The sequence below is a fragment of the Artemia franciscana genome, chromosome 6 (assembly GCF_032884065.1).
Source record: "Artemia franciscana chromosome 6, ASM3288406v1, whole genome shotgun sequence".
Taxonomy (NCBI): domain Eukaryota; kingdom Metazoa; phylum Arthropoda; class Branchiopoda; order Anostraca; family Artemiidae; genus Artemia; species Artemia franciscana.
The window spans coordinates 12,852,627-12,878,235 of record NC_088868.1 but is presented as its reverse complement, the minus strand read 5'-3'; the positions used below and the strand labels follow the sequence as shown (position 1 = coordinate 12,878,235).

The 25,609-nt window shown below is 35.2% G+C and overlaps 1 protein-coding gene across 4 annotated transcripts in view; it reads left to right on the top strand.

Moving 5' to 3' along the window:
* The window catches only part of LOC136028069 (beta-alanine-activating enzyme-like), a 133,123-nt gene that overhangs the window by 59,462 nt on the left and 48,052 nt on the right, over positions 1-25,609 (top strand). For all 4 annotated transcript variants that reach the window (XR_010617733.1, XM_065705676.1, XM_065705673.1 and 1 more), the window contains exons 8-9: positions 8,666-8,814; positions 24,794-24,957. Coding sequence is in view for 3 of the 4 variants with exons in the window: in XM_065705676.1 (XP_065561748.1) it covers positions 8,666-8,814; positions 24,794-24,957 (313 nt within the window). In the remaining variant the exon portion in view is untranslated. The remainder of the gene's footprint in view (positions 1-8,665; positions 8,815-24,793; positions 24,958-25,609) is intronic.

Here is a 25,609-nt window from a genome sequence, read left to right as displayed (position 1 = left end):
CTTGGACGTGGCTTGATACAATCACCCTTGGGGAAAATAAAATAAATAAACACGCGTCCATGATCTTTCTTCTGGCAAAAAACAAAAATTTAAATTTTTTCATAGATAGGAGCTTGAAACCTCTACAACAGGGTTCTCTAGTAGATTTCTGCTGAATCTCAGAGAGATTCACCTCTACAACAGGGTTCTCTAGTAGATTTCTGCTGAATCTCAGATGAGATTCTGCTGAATCTCATGGTGTGATTTCTATTATGATCACCTGACTTCTGGAGGGGGGTGCCTTTTTTGAAAATCAGGCAAGTTTTCGCAGCATCATAGCATTAGGTTGGTAACATTAAACTTGAGGAATTTTATATTTTTGGAATCAGCATAAGAAGCCAATTCTTTTCATTTCATAATTGGTGTCAGATTTTTTTTTTTTTTTTTTTTTTTTTTTTTAGTTTTGGTTACTATGAGGCCGAGTCACTTCTTACTTACAATTCGTTTACACGAACTATTTGATTATACTTTGATCCTACTATGAAAATAGGGATCCACAGAATGATATCTTACAGTGTAATTTGAAGAAACATAATTTTTTCGTAATAAATGAAATAAATATCAAAGTTGTCGTCTTTTGGTTTGGCTAAATCTAGCCGATTGCTCCAGAATGTACATGTATGATTGAGTTTGAAAACACTGTGTATTAGAAACTGCTACTTCTAACTTATTGTAGTATTATTTTCCCTTTGCAAAGCTATTTGTCCCTCTGAAAAATGCCTTGCATCATCAGGTAATATGTATCTTTCTAATCTTCAACAAAACAAAATTCAGGTTTCATAAAAGCCTTAACCGTTAACCGTTAACGTTAACGTTAGCCTTAACCTTAATACCGTTATACCGTTACCGATAATATATCGTTAATAATACCGTTAATTAACCGTTAATGTTAACCTTAACATTAACCTTCTCCTTAAACCGTTGGGCTTGGCAAACCAGTTCTTGGGGTTTGGCTTTTAAGCTGAACTTATAATTTTAATTAGTGGTGGGGCTGATTTTCTTAGAATCTCTAAGCCTCATAAGTAGAGAAGATGTGGTTGTATGATACTAAGGATTCTCCCGGGTCCCTTATTAGGGGTTTGGATCCATATCTCAAAGTCTTATTGACCTAACACAAAATTTTTCAAATTCATAAAAACTCAACGTCTTGAATGGAAGGAAAAGGGTGGAGCTTGGGGGTATTTGTCCCTCTGGAAAATACCTCGCATAATCAGGTAATATGTATATTTCTAATCTTCAACAAATCAAAATTCAGGTTTCATAAAAGCCTGCTTCTCCTTAAACCGATGGCCTTGGCAAAGCAGTTCTTGGGGTTTGGCTTTTAAGCTGAATGGCTTTTAAGCTGAAATTTGGCTTTTAAGTTTGGATCCATTTTTCAAAGTTTTATTGACCTAACACAAAATTTTTCAAATTCATAAAAACTCAACGTCTTGAATAGAAGGAAAAGGGTGGAGCTTGGGGGTATAGGTTACTTATAGAACAAAAATCAGATAGAAAAAAAATAAACCACGACATCCTCCATTCTATTCTTTTCAAATATAATAATTACTGCCGTAAAAATTGCGTCCCAGTCCCTTGGAAAGTTTGCTGAATTTCCGAGTTTCATGTTATTTCTTAGCTTATTTTTTATCGACACGATGGCGTTAATTGGGGGGGGGGGTAGAAGGATTATTAATCTTTTGAAGAATCAATTTCTTATTTAGTATTATGTTAGTATTATTAATCTTAGTATTAATCTTAATCTTAGTATTATCAGTAATATTAATCTTTCTTATTTAGTATTATTGATCCCATTTATTTTCTCTTCAACCTCAACCCCGTCTAGAAACGAGAGCGAGAAATTTTTTTTACAAGATTGTTGAAACTTCCACCTCGGGGGGACCTTTTTGTGGCCGATGGGGAGATTGTAGATATGAATAAAGCCTATAGTACTTTCAGTAGTACCAGATAATCCAAAAATTTCTTTTGCATTTTAATTTTCTATCCCAATGTCGTTCTTCCCTGCTAAGACCGGCAATAATACTGTCAGAGTTTTTTTATTCGCACTCATTTAAATGCTAATTTTCTGTGGAATATCTTTGGAAGTATTTTCCCATCTTACAACACAAATTTTGATTTCAAAGTGGATAAATATAAAGTATTTTCATTTTTCAAGTCATCAACTCGCCAATAGGCTCGTAAATTAGGTTAAAAAGGGAAATTTTCCTCCACTGTTTGAAAAAAAGCTGCTACTAGGTCGATGGATCTTCAAGCAATATCTCAATCCTTGGTTCTTTGCGCTAAAGGCTTAAAGGTCTTTAAAACTACTTGTCATTCAAATTCAACGGCTTTTATGTTTCAGCAGTCTTTCTCAAAGAAATGTGACTTAAAGTCAAACTTTAGTGAAAAAGAGCGGGGAATTGAGATGCGGACAGTCTCCTTCATAGACGGAATGATTTCTGTTCGTTTTAAGTTTTAATGCTGCTCTTTACTTTTATCTGATTTTTTTTTTTTTTTATTAAATTCCTGACCGTTCTTAAAATTATACCAGGAAATCTCCTTCTCTTCCCCTGTCCAGTGTGAAGTATCTCGTGGAAAGTTTCCCGCGAAAACTTTCCTCTCTGCAGTAAATACCTACCAAAACTGTCCGTGTATTGCCCAATAACAAATAATTTATGTGAACAATAGGCAAGTTTCGTAGCTTACAACCCTTCCCAGGGGACTATGGGGGTCATGCCATCCCCAAAGGCATAGGTATTGAATTTCTTAACTATGCTGAATCAAAAATTCTGGATATATAAAAATCCTGATCTGGTGTCTTTGGGAAAAGGGGGTATGGGAGGGGGCTGTTGCCCTTGTCCTCCAATCTTTTTGGACAGTGAAAAAGGGTACTAGAACCGTTGACTTAAGTTTGAGTGAGCCCTAGCCCCGCAACCTTCTAAGACCATTGGTTCGAAATGATCCCCTCCCCCCTAAGAAATAAAAAACAAATAAACAAGCTTTCGTTATCCTTCTTCTAGCACAGATTACAACATTCCTCATAGCCTGAATCTGATAGTGCGATTTTCATTAAGATTGCTTTACTTTTGAGGATGTTTCCCCACTTTTTTGAAAATTAGGCAAATTTTGTCAGGCTCTCATATTTTGATGGATAGCATTAAACTTAATGAATTTCATGTATTTGGATTCTGCATGTAAAGCTAATTCTTTTCATGTATCTATTTTTATCAAAATTACTTTTTTTTAGAATTTCGATTAACACTGGGCCAAGTCGCTCCTTACTTATAATTTGCTACCTCGATAATTTAGATAGGAGTCTACTAAAATTCAAGAACACTATTGTGAATTCCCAAATAAGGAAGCCTCCCCAAATGTCTAGGAAGTTTATTGACTGGTTACTGTATTAAGTTGAATTTGAAATAAAACCTAATTTAAGGTCGAATTCTTGGATGATACTTTTTCTATTGCAGAAATTACAAAAAAAAAATATTAGGGATTTCTTTAACTTTGTAAATCAAACGGTTTGCAATTAATAATGTATTTACTTTAATTTATTATTTTTTTCAAGATTTAAGAATTAAATAGTTAATTTAATATGCAATAGATAAGACGTAATTTACATAAAATATAAATCATTAAAACAAATCCGCATCAAGTTGAACAACCCCTTCTTAAGCGTCGACTAGAAATTTTTCTCGTGCCTCAGGACTTATTTACGCTGACATTAAAACTTAAAACGAACAGAAATTACTTCGTATATGAAAGGGGCTGCTTCCTCATCAACGCCCCGCTCTTTACGCTAAAGTTTGACTCTTTCTCTCAACACTTCTTTTTAAAACAGTAAAAAACTTCAGCGTACAGAGCGGGGCGTTGATGAGGAAGCAATCCCTTTCATATACGAAGTAATTTCTGTTCGCTTAAATTTTAATGTCGCTCTTTACTTTCAGTTAAAAAAACTTGTTTTTTTATTTAATTTATGAACGTTTTTGAATCAATGCATGTTTTGATTTTGGCTCTCCGCAGAGGAATAATCAAAACGAAATTTGCATATTTATTTTTTTGGCTAAATGGCTTTCTCATAATCTGGATCGAATGATTTTGAGAAAAAAAAGAGCGGGGGAGGAAGCCTAGTTACCCTCCGATTTTTTGGTCAAACAGTTCGTGGTAACGAACTGTAGTAAGGAGCGACCCGGCTCAATAGTAACCAAAACTCTAAAAAATGGAATTTTGATACCAATAGCTACATCAAAAGAATCGCATTTTAATGCTGGTTTTAAATATATAAGTTTCATCAAGTTTAGTCTTACCCATCAAAAGTTACGAGCCTGAGAAAATTTGCGTTATTTTAGAAAATAGGGGGAAACGCCCCCTAAAAGTCATAGAATCTTAACGAAAATCACACCATCAGATTCAGCGTATCAGAGAACCCTACTGTAGAAGTTTCGAGCTCCTATCTACAAAAATGTGGAATTTTGCATTTTTTGCCAGAAGGCAGATCACGGATGCGTGTTTATTTGTTTTTTTGTTTTTTTGTTGTTTTTTTTTCCCAGGGGTGATCGTATCGACCCAGTTGTCCTAGAATGTTGCAAGAGGGCTCATTCTAACGGAAATGAAAAGTTCTAGTGCCCTTTTTAAGTGACCAAAAAAATTGGAGGGCCCCTAGGCCCCCTCCCACGCTAATTATTTTCCCAAAGTCAACGGATCAAAATTCTGAGATAGCCATTTTATTCAGCGTAGTCGAAAAACCTTATAACTATGTCTTTGGGGACGACTTACTCCCCCACAGTCTCCGTGGGAGGGGCAACAAGTTACAAACTTTGACCTGTGCTTACATATAGTAATGGTTATTGGGAAGTATACAGGCGTTTTCAAGAGGATTTTTTGGTTTGGGGGAGGGGTTGAGAAGAGGGGGATATGCTGGGGGAACTTTCCTTCGAGAATTTGTAATGGGAGAAGAAAATTTCCATGAAGGGAGAGCAGGATTTACTAGCATTATTAAAAAAAAACAATTAAAAAATAAAAGTGAAAAAGCTTTTTCAGCTGGAAGTAAGGAACAGCAATAAAACTTAAAACAAACAGAAATTATTACCCATATGAGGGGCTCACCTCCTTCTAATACCTCGCTCTTTACGCTAAAGTATTTTCGGTAATTTCAACTACTTATTCTACGGCTTTTGTGATTCAGGGGGTCATTCTTAATGAATTGGGATAAAATTTAAGCTTTAGTGTAAAGAGCGAGGTACTGGCGATGGGGCGAATCCCCTCATATATGTAATAAAAACATGAGAATACAAAAGTTCTTTACGTAAGCTAATTTATAAGTTACGTAAATCTTTTACCAATAAAAAGATTCGTAAAAAATTAAAAGTTCTAGTTGCCTTTTTAATTAACCAAAAAATCGGGGGGCAACTAGGCTTCGTCCCCCGCTCTTTTTTTCTCAAAATCATTCGATCAAAATTATGAGAAGGCCATTGAGCCAAAAAAAAAAAATATGCAAATTTCGTTTTGATTATTCCTCTGCGGAGAGCCAAAATCAAAACATGCATTGGTTCAAAAACGTTCAGAAATTAAATTAAAAAAAAACAAGTTTTTTCAACTGATAGTAAGGAGTGACATCAAAACTTAAAACGCACAGAAATTACTTCGTATATGAAAGAGGCTGCTTCCTCATCAACGCCCCGCTCTTTACGCTAAAGTTTTTTACTGTTTTACAAAGAAGAATTGAGAGAAAGAGTCAAACTTTAGCGTAAAGAGCGGGACGTTGATGAGGAAGCAGCCTCTTTCATATACGAAGTAATTTCTGTGCGTTTTAAGTTTTGATGTCACTCCTTACTATCAGTTGAAAAAACTTGTTTTTTTTATTTAATTACTTAAAAAGCCAACTAGAACTTTTAATTTTTTACGAGTGTTTTATTAGTAAAAGATATAAGTAACTTATAAATTAGCTTACTTAACGAACTTTTGTATCCTCATGTTTTTATTACATATATGAGGGGGTTCAGCCCCTCGTCAGTACCTCGCTCTTTACACTACAGCTTAAATTTTGTCCCAATTCATTAAGAATGACCCCTGGATCACAAAAGCCGTAGAATAAATAGTTGAAATTACCAAAAATACTTTAGCATAAAGAGCGAGGTATTAGGAGGAGGTGAGCCCCTCATATGCGTAATAATTACTGTTCGTTTTAAGTTTGCTCCTTACTTCCAGTTGAAAACACTTTTTCATATTTATTTTTCCATTGTTTTTTTTTAAATAATGCTAGAAAATCCTGTACTCCCTTCATGGAAATTTTCTTCCCCCATGACAAATTCCTCGATAGAAAGCTCCCCCAACATGTCCTTCCTTCTCAACCCCTCCCACTAACCAAAAAATCCCCCTGAAAACGTCTGTACATTTCCCAATAACCATTACTATATGTAAGCACTGGTCAAAGTTTGTAACTTGTAGCCCCTCCCACGGGGACTGTGGGGGAGTAAGTCGTCCCCAAAGACATAGTTATAAGGTTTTTCGACTATGCTGAATAAAATGGCTATCTCAGAATTTTGATCCGTTGACTTTGGGAAAATAATTAGCGTGGGAGGGGGCCTAGGTGCCCTCCAATTTTTTTGGTCACTTAAAAAGGGCACTAGAACTTTTCATTTCCGTTCGAATGAGCCCTCTCGCAACATTCTAGGACCACTTGATCTGCCTTCTGGCAAAAAAATACAAAATTCCACGTTTTTGTAGATAGGAGCTTGAAACTTCTACAATAGATTCTACACTTTTTCATATTTATTTTTCCATTGTTTTTTTTTAAATAATGCTAGAAAATCCTGTACTCCCTTCATGGAAATTTTCTTCCCCCATGACAAATTCCTCGATAGAAAGCTCCCCCAACATGTCCTTCCTTCTCAACCCCTCCCACTAACCAAAAAATCCCCCTGAAAACGTCTGTACATTTCCCAATAACCATTACTATATGTAAGCACTGGTCAAAGTTTGTAACTTGTAGCCCCTCCCACGGGGACTGTGGGGGAGTAAGTCGTCCCCAAAGACATAGTTATAAGGTTTTTCGACTATGCTGAATAAAATGGCTATCTCCGAATTTTGATCCGTTGACTTTGGGAAAATAATTAGCGTGGGAGGGGGCCTAGGTGCCCTCCAATTTTTTTGGTCACTTAAAAAGGGCACTAGAACTTTTCATTTCCGTTCGAATGAGCCCTCTCGCAACATTCTAGGACCACTTGATCTGCCTTCTGGCAAAAAAATACAAAATTCCACGTTTTTGTAGATAGGAGCTTGAAACTTCTACAATAGGGTTCTCTGATACGCTGAATCTGATGAATCTGAATCTGATGATTAATATTCTATGACTTTTACGGGGTGTTTCCCCCTATATTCTAAAATAAGGCAAATTTTCTGACGCGTAAGACTAAATTTGATGAAACTTGTATATTTAAAATTAGCATTAAAATGCGATTCTTTTGATGTAGCTATTGGTATCAAAATTCCATTTTTTAGAGTTTTGGTTACTATTGAGCCGGGTCGCTCCTTACTACAGTTCGTTGCCACGAACTGTTTGATCCTAGAGTATATATTGTTCTAACTTACATCCCAAATAGGGAAGTGTCCCCAGATGTCTGGGAAGTTGTTGACTGGTTCATGTTTTAAGTTTAATTTGAAATTAGACTTAATTTAGGATCGAATTTTTGGATGATACTTTTTCTATTGTCGAAATTACAAAAAAGAATTTATTAGGGATTTTTTTAACTTTGTAAATTACACGGTTTGCAATTAATAATGTACGTACTAAAGTTTTTTTTATTTTTTTATATAAAAATTAAATAATTAATTTAATATGCAATAGATAAGACGTAATTTACATAAAATACAAATCATCAAAACGAATTTACGTCAAGTTGAACAACCCCTTATTAAACGTTGACTATAAATTTTTCTCGTGACTTAAGACTTATTTACGCATCTATTTCCCACCCTAAACCTGACAGGGTATTTCTTTTTTTCTTTTGTCTCACATTGGATTTCTTTTTTTTTTCTTTACTTTCGTATTTGCTTATAGTTTTTAAGTGGCATAATCTCTGTTTCTGTGTTCCTTATTTATACTATTTTTCTGTAAGAATTTTCCAGGAACTGCATTTTTATCTATTTAGTGTAGACTGGAGCCTCCTGTTAAATCGAGGATCGTATTCATCTAAAATTTAGTAAGATTACAAAATGCTCAAAAATTTTTCAACAGTGCCCAACCCATTGAATTAGCCAGTACTTCCCCGTAAAGTTCCCAGATTTCCCGAATTTCCACAAAAAATAATTGAATTTTTCGAGACATCCTCAAAAATTGATATTCATAAATACACTGACTTTAATACAAAATACAAATCTTCAGTTTTGTTAAAATTAATTTTGGGGGCAATTTCCGAAACATAATATCATCTTGATTATTTCAATAGAAACTTTTAAAACAAAATAAAGGTTGAGATACGACAGTCGTGATGACGTATATAGGCTATTTGTACTTTTGCTAAATGGGACCAAGGTCCTCAAGACTTATTTACGGATCTGTTTCCCAGCCTGACTCTGACAGGGTAATAGTCTCTTAGTCTTGGATTTGAGACTTTCAAGTAGTCTTTTTTGTTACTTTTTTTTCTAGAAATTACCCTGTGATATTTATTGGCTCGCATTCGAAAGAGTTTTCTGCCATTAATGGCCTTACGGGAGAGAAGCTATGGACTACAAATCTTGGTGGAAGAATTGAATCTTCGGCGGCAATATCAAAATGCGGAAAGATTATTTATATAGGTAACTCTTTTTAATAATAGTAATTATAAGTTTACTTCTACCAGCAAACCTACAAAACCTACAAAACAAATGTAGATCAAAAACGGAATACAAGAAAAAAGATCATACTTTTGACAAATTTGAAATATCCCATCATTATACGAACTTTTTAAAGGACAACCGAGCTCGTGGAGACTAATACAAAATATTTAAAACACCATGGACAGTGAAAATAAGTGGCAGTCAGTGAAAGCTTACACAACAGTATATATTTTGAAAAATCGTGAATCTAATTTGCAAACAGTTCATGATAAACGAACTGTAAGTAAGGGGTGATTCGACCCAATAGTAACCTAAACTCTAAAAAGGGAATTTTGATACCATTAGATGCGTGAAAAGGATTGGACTTTTATGCTGGTTCCAAAAATACAAATTTGATTTAGTTTAATGTCACCCATCAAGAGCTACGAGTAAAAAATTTGTCTGGTTTTCGAAAAAGAGTGGAAATACTCCCAAAAAATCATCTGATCTTAATGAAAATCACACTGTCAGATTGAGCAAATCAGAAAACCCTACAGCAGAGGTTTCAAGCTCCTATGTACAAAAATGTTCTGTTTGTGTGTGTGTGTGTTTTTTGTTTTTTTTTTCAGGAGTAACTGCATGGAAAAATGGTCCTAGAAGACTGGGAATTTGTTTTCAAAAATCCTACTTTAGCAAGTCGGTCACACTAAAGCATGTTGATACTGGTAGGCTACTACAACTACTTCTAACTCACTGCAGCACTAAGTCGCCTGAGGCCAACACAGCTACGCACGCTCCTCCTCCAACCTAATCTATTCATGGCGTCCCTCTTTACACCCTCCCAGGAAGTTCCCATTTCTTTTAAATCTTTATTTATGACATCCTCCCAACCCAGACGAGGACGACCTGCTTTCCGTGTACCCCCAGACGGTTGGCCAAAAAGGACAATCTTCGGCAACCTGTCATCCTTCATGCAGGCTAGGCTGGTAGGCTGAAACATTAATTTAGTACAAAATATTGCTACAGAAGTACCAGTGACAACTAGTGGTTCATAGAAAATAAATATGCCAGTTTTAGGCTAAAATATTAATTTAACGCAAAAACATTGGTACTATTAAGCTAATGTACTAAATTAATCATCATCATTGCGCAATGTTATCCAGTGTACTGATGACAGCTTTTCCTTTTCCCTTTCCTTCATTGCTCTCTTTTTATTTTTCATTTACATACCAGGGCTGTTGATTTTCATACTCGAGTTATTGTTGAATGTTTGTTACTAGTCCAATCGAAATTTGAAAAGAAACTAAGTTCAAGGTCGTACAAAAGCTCTGTTAGGTTTAAGGAGAAGGAAGTTATAACTAAGAAAAAAAATCTAGACAGTCGTATAACTAAAAAATTTCTTTTGTGAAATTTTTATTTTGGATGGTATCAACATCCCCCCTCCCAACTTCTGTGTACAGTCTTAGACTTGGGATTAATTCTAGTCTTGATTAAACTAGCAAAAAAATAATATCGGATCTTTACCAATTAAGAAAGGCAGGAAGTAGGTGTGATTTGAAATTAAGTTGAGTTTGGAAAATACCTATTTCTGTTTATAAATAAAGAACCGCTCGAAAAAAGTCGTTAAGTCAAAGGCAAATCATAAGGGTGGCATTTTCTTTTTCTGGTTTGAAATATATTTCAAAGCAATAAAAGAAAGACAATTTGTTTGCTTTTGATAGGAATAACTTTTTCAAGACTCAAGCAGGGCTGTACCCAGGATTTTAATTCAGGATGGGATGGGGTTTGACTGTGAAAAAGTCTGTTAACCAACGTATAACCGAATAAGTACTACTATACGCAGTTTTTCTTTTGCCTGCGAGGAGGGACCTAGAATCCACCCCCCCTCCACCCCCTGTGTATTGCCCGAGATTTGATTTTTCCCAAATCTTGATTTTACTAGTTGAAAAACCGGTCCTTCATATTTTTTGAAAATATGGCAAGCAAAAAAGCTTTTGGGACTTAAGTTTAAAAGAATATTTTCCATGGATGTTTCCGTTGTGTTTTATCTTCTATAAGTATTTAAAATCTTTTATATAAAGTAAGTTCATGGGGGAAGAGCGAAACAATAAATGTAATTAGCATTTCCCTAAAAAGTTTTCAAGGACCAAATGTTTCATCTTCCAATGTCTGACGCTCAAGATAAACAAGTTTTCTCTTTTATAAAATTGACCCTTTTGGGAAATAACCCTATTCATGAACAAAACATTTTAAAGGCAATAAAAGTATCATTTTAAAAGTACAAGCAAAGAAATGTGAGATTTTAAAACTTTCTACGGCTCTAGCAGTATATTGGCCATGCCAATTCAAAGGGCTTTGAGCTACACAATAAAAATCCCACGAGAGGGTAAAAAAAGTTGAAACGTGTGGTTGCCTCAATGGTTTGAATATTTGCAACGGCCAAATTCCTGGAACAAAAGTTTGAGCCTAAATTTTTGTAGGAGATTCGAAAGAGTTAGGCAATCAAGGAGAAACTAGTATAAATGTTCATAAATAAAAGGATGTCAAAGTAGCTTTGTTTGACCCTCTGAAATTATCCAAGAATTTGTATACTTTTCTACGTGATAGCATACCCTTTCTAAATAATTTTACATATATATATATATATATATATATATATATATATATATATATATATATATATATATATATATATATATATATATATATATATATATATATATATATATATATATATATATATATATATATATATATATATATATATATATATATATATATATATGGCTATGAGGCACACATTTTATAATACAGTTTTTATTGTGAAATAATTGTATATACAGTAATAATGCTTACAATATACTTACAATGTGAAGTTATAAGAAGGGATTTTAAGGAAATTAGGACGCCATGGGAGGGAGTCAAGGGTGAAGCTTAGAGCAGGTAATGTGGAGGAAGATTTTGCGCAGTTTTGCTTGTGTCAGTTGGCTCTCTGTTGCAATGAGTTGTCTACAATAGGAGTGGGGGCTATAAAATATAGCCCCCTTTTTGCAATATATTTTCATCCTGTAGTTTTAGTTTTTAAGTAGAAACTCATTATAGAATAAATCTTGATTAGAAGTCGGTGACCTTCTATTTAATGGCCAAGATTTTGCATCTTTGTCTGAGGAAATGCTTCCGAGGCTTGTTTTTGTCGTCTTTAAATTACCATTTTATCTCCATGAAAACGTCCTTTGCATAGATTCAGTTTGAATTTAAGTTTATCTTGGGTGTAGTCCATGCTTTTTGTTGGGCTGTAAAAAGGAACTATAAAGAAATAACGTGACTTTTAGATATTTTCTTAGTTGTGTTTCAAAGCTAGACGAAGAAGCTTGAATCCTTGTAAATGTCTTTGATAAAGGACTGATGTTTAAGCTATTAAGGATAAAAACAAGAAATATAGATATAAATTGTTGCTCTAAAGGTGTGTCTGTAGAAGCTTGGGAGGGAACGAGAATCCTTCCAGGAACTGTGTGAAAACTCCCGAAGAAAATTCCGAGGAAATATCCTAAAACACTAGAAAAAAAAAATCTTTAGGCCTAAATAGTCATTAAAATTTGCACTTTGAAATTCTTGTTAACTAACTATTTAAATGAATGATCTTAAACTCTTTGAATCATTTTATGCTCCAAAATTATCTGTAAGAAAAAATAAATTCATCCCCTAAAACGAAAATCAATGAATAATTTAAAGCCAGAGAAAATCAGTAATTTTAAAATCTTTAAAATAAAAATTCTAATCAGACTCGGCAATTGGTGCCTTCGTCCAGAGCGTTTTTAAAAGTTTTGTTAGAGCGCCCTTCTCATATTCAAGCTCTGTGTGAGATACGGACCATAGAAGCTTGTTTTTGCTCTATTGTTCTTTAACATTGACAGGACCAGGCATAGAGGATTCAGGCGCAGAATATAAAATTATGTATCTTCTCCCAGTTGTTTTTTTATAATATTGGGGAAGGGGCGTTAAACACAAAAAAATGACACTTTAACACAAAAATTTTCTGAGGATTAGCTCCCACAATAACCTAAACCCCAACGCTGGTGTGCATAATCGGTAGAAGCTATTTGCTGGTAATGTGAAGTCAAAAGCTTTACATAGCTTTAGCCAAAAATGTCGCTCAGCAATTGTTCAAATAAAGCCTGAACCTACTTGTTATTGCCGTCCGTTTGATTCGATTGCTATTGAAGGAAATTCTAATCCCTGAGAAGGTAGACTTCCCCTGGGTGGAGGAGATCCTTAAAGCAAAAAGATCACTCTTTTAGGTAAAGCCTTTTTTTTGGGGGGGGGGGGGTCATTTTTCTGACAAATAATGATTTCTAGAGCATAATAACTTCCTTATTTTTACTTTTAAACATGCAAATTGAAATGGATTATGTGGTTAAAGACGTATGAAGTGGTATGGTCAGGTCTAAATTCCCCCCCCCCCCCGCCCCTTTTGGTTTTCCTTGAAATTTCAATATCTCAAGAGAAATCTTTAAAAAAAAACACTTGCACACATATTTATGAGAGCTTGAATCTTATTTTTGAACTTCTACGCTCAATGAGCTGGGAATAAAGGGAATATCTTACACATTACCTGCTGTTGCATGTACTATGGAATTCTCTAGGCCTAAGTTGTTTAGAATTAGCTGCATTTTCCATTTTTACATTTCATCGGGTACTAAATTAAAAATTGATCTTCTTGCTGCGTTGGTAGTATAAATGTATTTTATTTTTTGTACAAAATTGAAACAAAAATTATAAAAAAAAAGATTATTGACGGACTGGCTGATATTTGTGATAATTTGTCGGGAGGCTGATATCTGTGAGATAATTTAGAAATCGATAGTGTAATATTGCAAATAATTGCTTTTGTCACTGTTAGTTATTATGATCTGTCCGAGAGCCTAGAGTAACTTATTGTAACATGTACGAATAGAATGGAGTTCCAAGAGTTTCTCCTTCTAATTACAGTACTTGCCTCAAAGCCCTTTCGTTCCGGACTTTTCTCGTCTAGGAGGTACTTACAAATAGATGTTAAGCGTCAAGCATTAATTTTTGTTGGTGTTACTAATCCCTGGGGTTTTAAGTATAAATGATCACGGGCTCTCTGATAAATAGATCTCGTTTTATCGCCCTTTCTTTAGTTGAAAAGTTAGGGTAGTGGTTCTCGACCTGTGGTGTCGAGTACTCATTTGTGACGCGCGCACCCACGGAGGGTCCTTCCGGACGATACACGAGCTTTGTTTTGCGGAAATTTTTCTGTTTTCGACAATGAAGTGAATTTACAGTCAAATTTTGATTCTGTATGTTGATATCATTTGTGTGATTATAATTTTAAAACTAAAAGTAAGCAAGCCGTTATTATTTAATAGGCTAGTGTGCAGTGCAGCAACCAGACTCCATAGCTTGGAATAACTGCTCATTGCTTATTTAATTCGTATAAACAATTATGGAAGTAAATAAGCAATTTTAATTGTACACTGTCAAATAATTAGTAACTTTAAACTGAAACTTTTGTTTCGTGTGAAGTCTTGTTCGCAATGTGATTTATCTAATACATGCATTTAGCTATCACCAATATTTGGCTATTGTCAACATTTTAGCTAGTCCCAGTCCCATTCAAAATAAATCTAGCTAACTATCAAAGATGGCTAGAACCAGCTCCAAGGTTCAATTTAATTAGATCATTTTTCTTAGAATTGGCTAGGAGCGGTCAATCATTGTCAATTGTTAGCTGTGTAGAAAAAACAACTTTATAGGAATTTAAACATATATTTATCTCTAAGAACTAAAAGTAGGCAATTTTGAATTGGCAATTTTGGCAATTTTGATGTCTTATTTTGAATAGATCTGACAATAGCTAAATTTTGGCGTTCGCACAATCCCATTGTGAACGAGCTTTATGGAAATTAAATAAATAAAAAAGTTTTTTAATGAAAGTAAGGAGCAACATTAAAACTTAAAACGAACAGAAATTACTCCGTATATGAAAGGGGCTTTTCCTCCTCAACGCCTCGCTCTTTACGCTAAAGTTTGACTCTTTCTCTTAACTCCATTTTTAAAACAGTAAGAAACTTTAGCGTAAAGAGCGGGGCGTTGAGGAGGAAAAGCCCCTTTCATATACGGAGTAATTTCTGTTCGTTTTAAGTTTTAATGTTGCTCCTGACTTTCATTTAAAAAACTTGTTTTTTTTATTTAATTTCTGGACGTTTTTGAATTAATGCATGTTTTGATCTTGGCTCTCCGCACATAAATGATTAAAAAGAAATTTGCATATTAATTAATTGCAATTAATCGGAATATTTTGAGAAAAAAGGAGCGAGGGAGGAGGCCTAGTTGCCCTCCAATTTTTTGATTACCTAAAAAAGCAACTACAACTTTTAATTTTTTACAAACGTTTTCACTGGCAAAAAATATACGTAACTAACGAATTAATTTACGTAACGAACTTCTATATTCGTAGTTTTTATTGCGTGTATGAGTGTATGAGTTTTTATTGCGTGTATGTCTTCTGGCAAAAAATGCGAAATTCTACATTTTTGTAGATAGGAGCTTGAAACTTTTACAATTAGGTTCTCTGATACGCTGAATCTGATGGTGTGATTTTCGTTAAGATTGTATGACTTTTAGGGGGTGTTTCCCCCTATTTTCTAAAATGAAGCAAATTTTCTCAGGGTCGTAACTTTTGATGGGTGAAACTGATCTTGATGAAACTTATATATTTAAAATCAGGATTAAAATGTGATTCTTTTGATGTAACTATTGGTTAAATTCCATTTTTTAGAGTTTCGTTTACTATTGAGCCGGGTCGCTCCTTACTACAGTTCGTTACCACGAACTGTTTGACTGAGAAACTTAAATATTGATTGAAAACTAAAATGTTTAACTCTATTCCAACGCTTTGTTCGAATTCATTATTCGATATAGGAGTTCCGCATTAGGTAAGATGCCTTATGTTGGGAGCCTTCTATATATTTGCTCCGACACTTCAATGAAATGTACTATTTGATAAATATGATTGGATTAGCAAAATTTGGTCACTCAATGAGCCCTGCAATATCTTAATTTAGTCCTGTACAAACGATCTTCTCTAAGACTAACTAAAAAAGCTATAATCCATTCTAGTCTCGATCTTTCCCGGTGAAAACCTAACATATTGATGATCATGTTATTGTCAGATGAAAAATTGAGAACCTCAAATCTTGGATTTACGATTCACTCTATCAACTGGATGGACGTCATCAGCATCTGTAAACTATTTGTCTACGCCCACTCGACAAAAAAAATACGCCGTAAATACTTGACTGATTCTGAGCCATGAACTATCTAATAAAACGACAAAACTTCACATTTCCATCGTTTCTGAAAATTTCCTCGCCAAACATAAACTTAAGTCTTTTTCACTGACGAGACAGATAGTAGATTCATATCCTTCCAGTTTCAGAAGCCTTACTTCTACGCGATGTTCGTTCGATACAAAAGAAATTATTAGAGAATGTCTGTACTGTGCTAGTCACTGTTATACAGTTTGTACGCCGTAAGGACTCGAGAGGAACATTGGATTTTGTAAATAATGACGAAGATAATGACGAAGACCACACTGCCTTTCCATAATACAACAACAAAAGAGAGAATAATGAGGACTTTTTTTTCCCAAGACAGTGAACCAACAAAACCGTTTTTACCGAAACAAGTTCCAGTTGCAGACTTGGTAGCATCTTTAGAATCCTCTCTCCACAAATGTAGTGCTCTTGTTTCAAACCCGGATACAGTTAGATCTTGTTTAATTAACACTCTTTACAACACCTCACTAAAACTTCCTAATTCTCCCAATAACGCAATGGAAAAATCATATAACACAAATGTTTTGAATAAACTCCGTAAAGATTCCTCAATAATAATCACTAAAGCCGATAAAAGCAACTCCATAGTAATTATGAATAAAACTGATTATGATGGTAAAATTCAGTCACATTTAAATGATACAACCACTTATGTTAAATCAACCCATGACCAGACTGATCAATTTGCTCAAAAAGTAATAAAAGAATTAAAAACTTTGAAAGAAAATGGCAGAATCACTCCACAGTTGTACAATAAATTCCTCCCTCGTGGTGTTTTTTGCTCAAAGTTTTATGGATTACCAAAATTGCCCAAACAAGGCATTCCTCTAAGACCCATTGTAGCTAGTACAAAATCACCTGCCTCAAACATTGGAAAATGGTTATGCACTGCATTTAAACCATTGCTTCACTCCCAAAAATCTTATATAAAAAATTCAGTTTATCTTATAGAAAAATTGAAACAAATAGACATTTCTGAAAATTCCATATTAAGCAGCTTTGACATAGTTTCTATGTATACTAGTATTGATGTTTCAAAATCTGAACAATTATTACAAAATAAACTGGAAAACAATTACCATCTAATCGAAGAGTCAGCAATAGGTCTAGACATTGATGTTCTCATGCATTTGGTTAAATTATGTAGCAAATATTCCATGCACTTCCAGTTTCGAGATTCATATTACAACCAGGTAAGGGGCCTTCCTATGGGAGCACCTCTATCAGGCCTACTCGCAAATATTTTCGTCGAAAATCTTGAAAATTGGGCCCTAGATTCGTATTTTCTTAATCATGTGTTTTGGGGACGTTTCATGGATGACATAATTTCAGTTTGGAATTATGGCGAAAGTGAAGTTAAAGGTTTTCTAGAACATTTAAATACTTACGATAGAAACCTGCAATTCACTCTGGAAACTGAAACAGATGGAAAAATACCTTTTTTAGATGTATGGATAATACGTAGTGTGAATAAACTTGATTTTACGGCTCACAGAAAACCTACGCATATAAATAGATACCTTCACTTCAAATCTAACCATCCTCCACAGGTTAAAAGAGGTTAATATTTGTTCAGAGCCGTATGTTGAAAAAGAATTAAATTTTATTACAGACATACTTTTTGGCAACGGGTACCCAATTTCTCTCATAAATACTGTTATTGCTCAAAGATTAAAGATGCATTCTTCTAAAGCCTTAAATCCCACACCAGTAAATGATTCTAATAAACCCACAAGCACGATTTACCTGCCTTATATTCCGAAAATTACTTCAAAACTGAAAAAAGTTTGTTTAAAGAACAATTTACGTGTTGTATTCACAAGCAATTTAAGTATAATGAATCTTGTCAATTCTGGTAAGGATAAAACCCCAATTACTCGTCTACGAGGGGTGTATCAAATACCATGTAGTTGTGGAAATTATTACATTGGTCGAACCCACCAAAATTTAGGAACAAGATTACGGCAACACAAAGAAAGTATTGAAAAAGCGTTAAAATCTAAAAATAACTCCATATCTTTCGATTCAGCTTTAAGTAGTCATATTTTTGAAAATCCAAACCATTATGTTCTACTTGACGAAACAATTCTAATTAGCAATGACCTAGGAATCAAACAAACTGTCCGTGAGGCAATCGAAATCAAACGAAACTTAAATAATAATACATCCCTAAATAGAGACTTGGGTGAATACAAACTTAACCCTATGTACACAAAATTAAATATAGAAAATAATCTAATTCAAAATAAAACAAAAATAGGAATGAACAAAAACAAGCCCAATGTCAAAAGAACTATCAGATTAGCTGCAGAGAAGGCAAATATTGCAATAAGAAATCATTTCAATTTTTAATAAATACAGTTAGTGAAATGAATGAACCTTTTTATCTTGTAAAATGTTAGCTTTTATCAGACAATCTTGGCTGAACTTTTCGTTAAGAAGTAATGATGCCAAGGCTATTTTAAAATAAAAAATGGATTTTTAACTGAGAACTTTTATTGTAAGTGTTTTATTGTTTTTTATTTTTTCTTTGCTGAAGACGGCCCTTAGATATAAGGCCGAAATATTCAAATAGGTTTTGTTGGTTCACTGTCTTGGGAGAAAAAAAGAAAAAAAAAGTCCTCATTATTCTCTCTTTTGTTGTTGTATTGCATTTTGTGTGGTGGGAGGAGGTGCTTAAACCATCTGAAGACAATACCTCTTCATTTATGGGAACTATTGATGTCTGGGAGGGGGTGACAGCTTTCCTCTTGTTGCAGAAGTATTGAAAGTATGAAGAAAAATTACAGTCATATGTTTAATTGCATAGAACTGCAAAGGGCGGAGACATTATGTGGAATAACATTTTTCCTATTTCTTGCCATTCATTTTATCTGCTTCTGTGATACAAAGTGTGACGTTGTAATCAAGGGAAAACATACCGTATTCTTATGGACAGGTATAAATATGATATGGTCTGTGGATTATCGGCAGGGGTTCCGGTTACAAATTTGTAATTAATTAATTAGGCAATTTTTTTCTCAGCTGCCTAGTCTGGGGTAATACTATTTTACTGGCTATCTGGGCATTTTTGTTGGTAAAACTACCTGAGCTTGTGACAAGCCTAGACAGTCAAACCCAAGACACAAACACAGACAGTCAACTAAATATTGGTCAACCAATATTTTATTCAGTTTTTTTAGCCCAACTGTCCTAGCTTGTAATTGGGTTTACTTGCCTAACATTCTAGGCAGACAGGAGGCTCTTTTGAGCTTTGGACGCTTATTCCCCTGGCAATTCCAGTCAACTTGTTAGTTAACTGACATTAAATTAACTTTTATTTAGTGCAAATGTCTAAGTTTGTAAATTGAATCAATCGCCTTGCCTGACACTCATTGCAGAATGGTCCAATTTTGACTTTAGACGCTTGTTTGCCTGTCATTCCGCGCAAATTAACGGTCATGTGTCAATACTAGATTCTTGGTTCAACCTGCCTAAGACCATAGGTAGGCGTGCCTTACTTACCTCTCATTCTAGGCAATCTAACGGTCCTGTATCAATTTTAAATTCTTGGTCAACCTACCAGAGACCGGCAGGCGTGACTTTCTAAAAGATAACAAACAAGTATTGGTCCAATAAGAGAGACACACTTACTCCCGCCGTTTAACCGTACCATTTAACCAAACTCTTGGAAAACTATTGGTTCTATAACTATCTTAGGTCTATGACTATTTACCTTAGTTCTACTACTGCCATAGCAATGACGCATGGACAGATAATAGATATCTGTATCTTTTAACAAATGAATTAACATCATTTTAATACAATCCTAATAAGGGGGGCTAATGCCGGAATTGCCTCTCACTCAATTGGACTATCTGTCTTGGTTTTTTTCTACAAATACCTATAACTTGATTCCCATAACTATTTGATTTTAATTCAATAAGGATATTAGACATCTCCTTTTTCTTGTTCTACGATCGTAAGGACTAAAGAAGATTCGATACACTAAAATCATTTTGCGAGCCGCAACGGTGTATCTAAGGATACTAGGTATTGAAAGCTACTGAGGATTTGCGGTTTAACTGCGAAATTTGATTAAAAAGACAGTGAAATTGTGTTATCACGGATTTCAATCAAAGTGAATTAGAGTTCCTTAGGGAACTCTCAAAGCTGCTGAGCTTATTTTTGGTGTTTCCCTAGCAGATATGCTAGAACATTTTTAGGAACTGCCCTTTCCTGAACTTTAAAAAGAAAACTCCATTCCTTTCCAAAAAAAAACAATTTACACTTTGCAACGATATAATTTTAGTAGATCTCCATCTCTGGCACAAAACAAGAGAAGTTAAATGGTTTGTCTAGAATATCCGGGAACGTATGTTTTGGCTTCTAGTTTTCTGTCGCTTATCCAAGCTCGACAAGTTATAGAAAGACCGTTCAATCAATTCTTAGCCACTCAAACTGAAAAAGATTAAAACGGACGAGATAGAGCGATTCTTTAAGATATTGAATCCCCTTAAGCACTGCGTCGCAGCCCATATAGATATTCTTTTACGGCTCATTTAGAAAGTTTATCATTCATTTAGAAAGTATGTCCCGGGAAGGTATTTTAAAGTACCTACCTCCACTCCTTCTCCCTCTAGAGGGCCCTGAAATTTGCCTACATAACAGGTCTATATACCTATTGAAATTTTGACAAAACAACATTTTACCTTAATTTTCAGTTACTAGTTGTTTTTTCTCTGCCTTTAGTTCTGAAAAGCAATTCCTGTTATTTGGGTAGAATCTTGAGTCACAATGTTTTTTTTCCAAAATTTAGGAAATGTATTTGCATATCCTTAAAACCTTATAGAGTGGAATTGAGCAAAGTTATGAAGCTGAAAACAATTGTGTTGTACTTCAGTTAAGCAGAAGATCTATTTTGCAAGGTTTCACTTTTATAACACATATATTTTTAAAGGTCATCAAAGGTCAGGGCCCTCTAGAGGGAGAAGGAGTGGAGGTAGTTGCTTAAAAATACCTTCCCGGGACATAATTTAGTCTCTAGATTCATCCCTGAAAGTTTCATTTTCCTAACCTAAAGCCTTTCTGAGATAGAAAGAACAAGAAGTCAATTAACTAGAATTTTACCAGTTTATCAAGTCGCACAAAATAGGGATATTCCTACGAATATTTTCATAGCTGAATAACTAAAAATGTTGGGGTTGAATAAACCCCCCCAGACCCTGGGGACAAGGGTTGTAATTTATGCCTCGGGGTATTTAAAGTTTTTATGGAAGAGATAGTTGTCTCAGCTTTAGAGGAGGCTAATTTGTTTTAAAATTGGAAGTTATAGGTCCCTTTTTAAGAGTCAAAAATTGATGGAGAGTAGCTAGCCCCTCCCCCCATCCCAACTACCTCTCTTCACGAAGTGAATTGATTAAAATTGTTAGAAGGTGGTTTTGCTCAAAATAGTCCAAAGAACATGTAACAAGGCCTCTAGAGTTGACACAGCCCTCCAATGCCCTGGGGATAGGGTTATAAGTCATACCCTGGAGGCATATACGGTTTTTATAGAACGGGTGGTCGTATAAACTTCAGGTGGGGCGAATTTTATTTAAAATTGAAGTTACAGTGCCCTTTTTAAGACTTAAAAGTGATTTAAGAGCAGCAAGGCCCTTCCCCTCCCATGCTTGTTGTTTCCCTGGAATCATCCAATCAAAATTTAGAGAAAACAATTTGTTCATTGCAGTTAAAGAGTCGGGAAATTATCTCTTTGAGGCACCCCGGCCCCCACTTCTTAGGGCAACGGTTGTAAGTTATGCCCCGGGGGCATATAAGGTTTTCTATAAAAAGGATGGTCGTATATACTTCGGAGGGGACTCATTCGACTGTTAATCAGAATTTCTAGTGCGCTTTTTAAAAATCAAAGTGATCAGAGGGCCGCTACCCTCCCCCAACACGCCGTGTTTTCCTGAAATATATCTAATAAAAAAAATTTGACAGTTATTCTATTCAAAATACTCCGAATATCATATAACAAGGCTTTTGGGGTGATACAAAACAGCAGAGCCCGACAGGGGTTATAAGTTGTGCCACAGGTCACTTAATGTCTTTATAGAAGGGATGGTTGTTTTAACTTTAGAAGAGGCTCATTTGGTTAAAAATTGGAAGTTCTAGTTCCTGTTTAAGTGTCAAAAGTGATGGAGGGCATTTAGCCCTCCCCCTCCCTCTCTCTGACAACATCTCTTTTCATTAAACACATCTGGTTGAAATTAAGAGATAGTGATTTTGTTCAAAATAGTCTAAAGAATATACAATAACACTTCTAGGGTTGACACTTCCCTCGGCGCCCGGGGGATATGGTTGTAAGTTATGCTGTGTGGACATATATGGTTCTTATGGAAGTGGCGGTCGTATAAACTTCAGATGGGACTCATTTGATTTGAAATTGGAAGTTATAATGTCCTTTTTAAGAGTTAAATGGATTTAAGAGCAATCAACCCCCCCCCCCGCCCTTGCCCGTGCTCATCATTTTCCTTAACCCCCCCCCCCCCAATCGAAATTGGAAGATAATAATTTTTTCATCGTAGTTGAAGGGTCTGGAAAATTATGTCTCTGAGGAAGACCCCCCCCCCCCTGCAGCTCTCAGGGCAAGGGTCGTAAGTTATTCCCTGGGGTCACATAAGGTTTTTATAGAAAGGGTGGTCGTATGCACTTTTTAGGGGACTCATTGGATTGGTAGTCAGAATTTCCAGTGCCCCTTTTGAGAGTCAAAGTGATCAGATCGCAGCCCCCCCCCCCCCCCACAAACACACACACAAACACGTCGTGTTTTGCCGAGGATGTATCAAATAGATGTCTTGAGAAAATCCTTTTATACAAAATAGTCTAAAAGATCATATAACAAGGCTTATGGGGTTGATTCAAACCCCCGAGTCCGAGGTTGGGGGTTATAATCTATGCCCCTGGAGCATTTAAGGTTCTTATGGAAGGGATGTTTGTATAAACTTTAAAGGTGGCTCATTTGACTGGAATTGGAAGCTCTAGTTTCCTTTTGAGAGTCAATAATGATGGAGGCCAAGTTGCCCCCCCCCGTCCCAGCTAGACCTCTTTTCACCAAACGAATCTTATTAAAATTGCACGATCGCAATTTTGTTTAAAATGGTCCAAAGAACATATAGCAATGCCTCCAGGGTTGGCACAGCCCTGGGGCAAGGGTTTTAAATTATGCCCTGGGGCTATCGTACTTAATTCAGTTGGATCTCATTTGATTTTAAATTGGAAGTTATAGTGCCCTTTTTAAGAGTCAAAGTTATTTGAGGGAAACCGAATTCCTTCCCCCCCCCCTCCCTCCTAGCCCATCATTTACAAAAAAAACATCCAAACAAAGTTCTGAGACATCATTTTTGTACAATTGTTTAAAAGTTCAGTAATTATGCGTTTGGATATGTCACCCCTTCCCCCCCCCCCCGAGGCCTCAGGGCAAGGGTTGCAAGCTATGCAATTTTTTATTGTTTACATATAGTGTATGCTATTGAGAAAAGGTATGTACCGAAGGCTGTAGTTCTCTTTTAAGAGTTAATAGTGATGGAGATCAAGTACCCCCCCCCCCAACTACCCCTATTGTCACTAAACGCGTCTGATTAAAATTTTGCGAAGACAGTTTTTGTTTAAATGGTCTAAAGAACATATAAAAATGCCTCCAGGATTGACATAACCACCCAGAGCCCTGGGACAAGGGCTTTAAATTATGCCCTGGGGGTATATAAGGTTTTAATGGAATGGATGGTCGTATTAAATTCAGATGTAAATTGGAATTAATTCAGATGATCATTTGATTTAAATTGGAAGCTGTATTGCCCTTTTTAAAAGTCAAAGTGATTTGGGAGAAACCAACAACCCCCCCCCCCCCGCTCCCGGGGGTAAGTCTTTCGGGGAGTGTTGAACTAAACCGTAACATATCATGTGTGCATAAGTTGTCAAAAGGATGTAACAAAGGAATGACTGAGTATATTAATTTAGAATTTTCAGTGTTATCACAAGTGTTAGTACCACCACCACTATCACTAAAATAAATATTTTTGTAGCAAGTACTGCTAAGGCTGAGGATATTAAAAAAAATATATCGGAAGAAATGTTGAGGGGAAATTTGAACTAAATCAAAGCATACAACATGTGTATACAGAATACTGATACGGGCATATCAGCAGTATTTTTGGAACGGCTTATCATATCAAGATTTTTAGGTTTGGATATTATTTAATTTTAGGTTGTTTTAGTTTGTATGAAATAGGCTAAATATCTGTGTCGCTTTAGTTTTGGATTTTTTTCTACTGGCCGAAGTCCCATTTGTTTTCTTCGTCTTGACAGTTCTCTCTCTTTCTCTTTGTTTTTTTTGTCATGGCCGGCCAGTTTGGCTTTAGTTCTTTCATTCGCGTAAAATTGGGATACCCATTCAGGACCTGTTGTCAGCAAACTTAATGGACCCTGGAAAATCATTTCCTTGACTATGACCTTGGAAAATTGTTCAGTGTTTTGGTGAAACCATAATGTCAAGTCAACCAAGTACTTTGGTGCTAAAATTTAAAAAAACTAAAACTCTAATCGGTCATATTGCACTACGAAAAGCTCTCCTCAATTTTTCTCCCGTTTTTTAGGTTGCTATGACGGAAATCTTTACGCTATATCATCTATCAATGGCTCAATCCTTTGGGAATTTAAGACTGATGGAGAGATTAAGTCATCACCGTTCGTCAGTAATTGTGGAAAATCAGTATTCTTTGGTTCCCATGACAAATATTTATATTCGGTTTGTACTAAGGTAAATATGCTCAGATCTTATTAAAGAAGCATCTTCTATATGTTTGCTATTATTTGTTTGTTGACTGAATTGGTTGATTTTGGAGCTGGCTCAGAAGAAGATAATATTTATTAATTTTGCTCATTAGTAAACAAGGAAAAATCCAAGGAGGAAGTTTGAACAGTATTTCTTTTTTTTTTCTTAAACATCTGTTGATATTCAAAACCATTTTTTTACCATGATAGTTTTTCATGATCAAGTTTTTCTTTAAAAAAAAATTAAATTATACGAGGTGTATCTCTTAAGTTTGGAGGCAGTGGGCCTTGGTGGCCTGAGTCTCTGCTCAATTTGGTGGGTCCGCCCATAATAGGTCTTGGAGATGGGATCATTTTAGATGTAAGAGCAATGACTTTAACGCTTTAACATTTTTTTCTTTTTTTTAAATTTAGTATGCGTGGCAAAGGCTCATCAAGTACCCAAATCAGGGTGTTCGTAAGGCTTGAACTATATTAAACTTACATCCTTTTATGAAAAAGAATATTTATTTATTGCTTTTTTCTTAATTTTTTTTGCTTGAAGATATTTTTATTATCGAACTGTTAAGAGTAGGGTAGACCGTCTATAACTTGGACCAAAAATTTTCTTTTGGGTATTGCTCAGGTCCTTATAAAAC